General features: G+C 40.5%; 2 protein-coding genes across 2 annotated transcripts; both read left to right on the forward strand.

The window, feature by feature from the left end:
- The first annotated feature begins 686 nt into the window (after positions 1 to 686).
- On the forward strand, positions 687 to 1277 carry LOC138893823 (uncharacterized). Its single transcript, XM_070178487.1, has one exon. The coding sequence runs from the start codon at positions 687 to 689 to the stop codon at positions 1275 to 1277; it is 591 nt and encodes a 196-aa protein (XP_070034588.1).
- A 2761-nt stretch (positions 1278 to 4038) lies between these two features.
- On the forward strand, positions 4039 to 4512 carry LOC138893824 (secreted RxLR effector protein 161-like). Its single transcript, XM_070178488.1, has one exon. The coding sequence runs from the start codon at positions 4039 to 4041 to the stop codon at positions 4510 to 4512; it is 474 nt and encodes a 157-aa protein (XP_070034589.1).

Genomic DNA, 4512 nt, shown 5'->3' on the forward strand with positions numbered 1-4512 from the left:
GCTCCTAGGAAAGTAAGGTGAACGCTATTACTGAAGCCAAGGATTTTCAAACACTGACTATGGACGAGATGGTTGGAAATCTGAAGACATATGAGATGAAGAGAAATGAGAACCAAAGAAGGAGAAGAACCTGGCACTCAAAGCTAAAAATAATGATTCGAGTGAAGAGGATAGTGATATGGCATACCTTACCAGAAGGTTTCAGAAAATGGTTCAAAGGAATGGAGGTATACCAAAAAGAGGTAGTTCCAGCAAACCAAAGAATTATGACCTATGTCATAAGTGTGGAAAGCCAGGGCATTTCATCAAGGACTGTCCTCTTCTGAAGCAAGAACATTTCAAGCACGACTCTGATAAAGCAGCCAAGAGGAACCCGGTTCCTGACAAACGCTTCAAAAGAAAAAACGCAGCTGATAATGTTGTGAAGCAAGTTCTTGCAGCATGGGGAGACTCCTTCATTGAGTCTGAAGAAGAAAATGATGCAGGTGATAGCTCCATGTTGGCAGTTGAAAGTGAAGCAAATGAATATGATTCAATATTCATCTTGATGGCTCAGTCAGCCGATGATGAAGACGATGATAATGATGAGGTAAATTTTAGGGATGTTCAGAGAAATCTGAAATCCTATTCTCCTAAAAAAACTCATGTCATTAGCTAATGTATTGATTGATGCATATCATAGTCTGATGAGTGATACGGATGCCTTAACCATAGAGTTAGGAGATGTTGAGCAGACTAGAGATGACTTGGTTGTTTGTGTAGTTGACCTGAAGGAAACCATAGAAAATATGAAAAATGAAAAGGAGGTTCTAACAGAAAAAATTGCTAGTGTAGAACATGATAGAGATGATTTGATGGTAGTTGTAGTTGACTTGAAAGAAACCACTGAGAACTTTAGTAAAGAAAAGAATGCCTTAGTGGATAAAGTTACTATCACTGAGCAAGAAAGAGATGATCTCCTAGTGGTGATTGCAGACCTAGAGGAAACAATTGAGGAACTTAAAGCAGACTCTAGGCCTGAAAATTCTGAAAAAGGAAAGGAAATTGCCAGTGAGGCACATATTAAACTTGAAAGTGAGCTGAATATTGTGAAAACTAGTTTATCTGCTGAGCTTGAGAAAAATAGGAAGCTTCAAGCAGAATTAGAAAAAGTAAAAAATGATCTTGAGAAATCTCTTAAGTGGACCTGGTACTCAGATGCTATTACTGCCATGTATGTTAACAATGGTGGAAACATGCAGGGAATAGGGTTCCAAAGGGAGAAAAGTTCCCTATAACCCTCATAGCAAGTACGTCATTGTACCTGATAACTGGATTTGTACCCACTCTGGGAACAATGGGAATTTCAAGGAAAATTGCCAAGCCAGAGTCCAGTTTGTTCAGAAAAATAAAGTTTTTTGCTGAAAAAGTAACTACTAGAAGAAAACCATGTGCCACTCACAAAAAACGCATGTTGCATGCATGGACTAGAAGAGCTCCCATTCATCCTTTTTCTCATTACAAGGGACCCAAACTTGTTTGGGTTCCTAAATCTAACCCTTGAATTCCTTGTGCAGGGAACAGTGAGAGGAAGCAGTCAACAATGGATCATGGACAGTGGATGCTCTAAGCACATGACTGGGAATACCATGGACTTCCTTTCACTGAAAGCCCTGCAAGGAGGGAATGTGTCCTTTGGAATTGGGAAAAAGGGGTAATTCTTGGTGTTGGAAAAATTGGAAAGCCTCCCTCACACTCAATCGAGAACGTGTATTATGTCAATGGTCTGAAGTACAGTCTCTTGAGTGTTTCTCAAATTTATGATAAGGGAAACAAAGTGGAGTTTTTGTCAAAGATATGCACAATTACTAATCTGGTAACTAGTGAAGTGGTACTTGTGGCCAAAAGATACAAGAATATCTACGTTGCTGATTTTGAGTCCCTACAAAGCGGTGACATGAGCTGCCTGAAAGCTGTTGATGATGATGCCGAGTTGTGGCACAGAAGGCTGGAACATGCAAGCTTCTCTCTTCTGAACAAACTGATACAGAAGGACCTGGTTCGTGGCTTGCCAAATTCAAAGTTCAAAGAGCACAAAGTATGTGGTGCCTGTGCTAGAGGGAAGCATGTGAAATCTTCATTCAAGCCAAAGAAGGATGTTAGCACATCAAAGCCACTTGAACTACTTCATATGGATCTATGTGGCCCTATGAGAGTGCCAAGCAGGGGAGGAAAAAGATACATTTTTATGATAGTAGATAACTACTCAAGATTCACTTGGACGTTGTTTCTCAGAACAAAGGATGAGACCTTCGAAGTATTTGTAGCCTTTGTGAAGAAAATTCAAGTGAAGATGGAATCAAAAGTGGCTTGCATCAGATCCGATCATGGAACAGAATTTGATAATGCCAAGTTTGATGAATTCTGCAGTGAAAATGGCATCACCTATAACTTCTCAGCTCCAAGAACTCCACAACAAAATAGAGTGTTAGAAAGGAAGACTAGAACCCTTGAAGATATGGCCAGAACAATGCTTATTGACAGTGGGATAGCCAAAAACTTCTGGGCAGAAGCCATAAATACTGCCTGCTACTTGGTGAACAGGTTCATGATCAGATCCTTCTTGAACAAAACTCCCTATGAGCTGCTAAATGGAAGGAAGCCCAAGTTGACTCACTTAAGAACGTTCGGGTGCAAGTGTTATGTTCTCAACCATGGAAAGGATCAGCTTGGAAAATTTGATGCCAAAAGCGATGAAGGAATTTTTTTGGGGTATTCTTCTCAAAGCAAAGCTTACAAAGTTTACAGTAAAAGGACTTAGTGTGTGGAAGAAAGTGTTCGTGTAATCTTTAATGAGTTCCCTTCATCTGGTGAGAAGAGCAACAAGGATGATCAAGACAGTGAGCCACTGCTGGTTCCAGGAGAAATCATTGATATGGCAAATGGAAAGGCAGATATGATGAGTCAAGTGAAGGAGACAAATGAAGGCAATGCAACCTCCTCCACTCCAACTCAAGCGGAACCAGGTACCCAAATCACAACCACTGAAGCTAAAGAAAGAGTGGTTGATGCATTTCAAAGTACTCCACAGGTAGCAGAAAGAAGAATGCAAGGGAACCAGCCAGGATTACCTAGTTCCTCCACTAATGATATTCAAGTGTCAAACTGGAAACACAAAAGCTCCTATCCTCTCGATAATATAATCACCCCCTTGATTTTGGAGTCCAAACTAGATCAAAAGCAAGAAATTCACTTGCCTTCTCAGCCTTCCTCTCCCAAATAGAACCCAAAAATATTAAGGAAGCCTTGAAGGATGCAGACTGGATCAAAACTATGCAAGAAGAGCTGCATCAATTTGAACGGAACAAAGTATGGCACTTGGTACCTAGACCCTTAGATAGAACCATCATAGGGACCAGGTGGGTGTTCATAAACAAGCTTGATAATCATGGAAACACTACAAGGAACAAGGAAAGGCTAGTTGTTCAAGGCTACAATCAGGAGGAAGGGATTGATTATGATGAGACCTTCGCTCCAGTTGCTCGTATGGAAGCCATCAGAATTCTCATTGCCTTTGCATCACATATGGAATTAACCTTGTTCCAAATGGAAGTCAATAGTGCATTTCTGAATGGTTTTCTCAAGGAAGAAGTCTATGTTAAGCAACCTCCAGGTTTTGAATGTCATGAACATCCTGAATATATGTTCAAATTGGACAAGGCACTATATGGTTTGAAGTAGGATCCTCGAGCTTGGTATGAAAGGTTGTCAAAGTTTCTCTTAGAAAATGGATTTACAAGAGGAAAAATTGACAACACTCTATTTATGAAGAAATGAGGAAGAAACCTGCTCATTGTTCAGGTATACGTTGATGATATTATCTTTGGGGCAACAGCTGGCTCACTTTGTGAGGAATTTGCAAAACTCATGGGAAATGAGTTTGAGATGAGCATGATGGGGGAGCTGAACTTTTTCTTGGGTCTTCAAGTGAAGAAGTCCATGAAGGGAACCTATATCAGTCAGTAGAAATACATCAAGGAGCTTTTGAAGAGGTTCGATATGGAAGCATCAAAAGTGATCGACACTCCCATTGCCACTCGACTAGACTTGGATGAATCTGGCTCTTCTGTAAATCAAACAATGTATCGAGGCATTATTGGATCTCTCCTCTATCTCACTGCCAGTAGACCAAATATTGTATTCAGTGTGGGGCTATGTGCAAGGTTCCAGTCAAACCCCAAGGAATCTCACCTAAAGGCTGCCAAAAGGATTCTGAGATATCTTAAGGGAACACAGGACTTGGTTATGTATTACCCTTCAGGTGACAATTTTAATCTTGTTAGGTACACTGATGCAGATTATGTAGGTTATCTGGTGGATAGGAAAAACACATCCAGAATGGCTCACTTCCTAGGATCCTATCTGATTTCATGGAGCACAAGGAAGCAAAACTCTGTAGCTCTCTCAACAGCTGAAGCAGAATATGTTGCTGCAGCTTCTTGTTGTCCCCAGCTCTTATGGATCAAACAATAA

This window comes from Nicotiana tomentosiformis, chromosome 6 (genome assembly GCF_000390325.3).
Source record: "Nicotiana tomentosiformis chromosome 6, ASM39032v3, whole genome shotgun sequence".
In the NCBI taxonomy this organism is placed as follows: domain Eukaryota; kingdom Viridiplantae; phylum Streptophyta; class Magnoliopsida; order Solanales; family Solanaceae; genus Nicotiana; species Nicotiana tomentosiformis.

Coding starts and splice junctions, on each gene's coding strand:
- LOC138893823 (XM_070178487.1), top strand. CDS start 687: ATGAGTGATACGGATGCCTTAACCATAGAGTTAGGAGATGTTGAGCAG.
- LOC138893824 (XM_070178488.1), top strand. CDS start 4,039: ATGGAAGCATCAAAAGTGATCGACACTCCCATTGCCACTCGACTAGAC.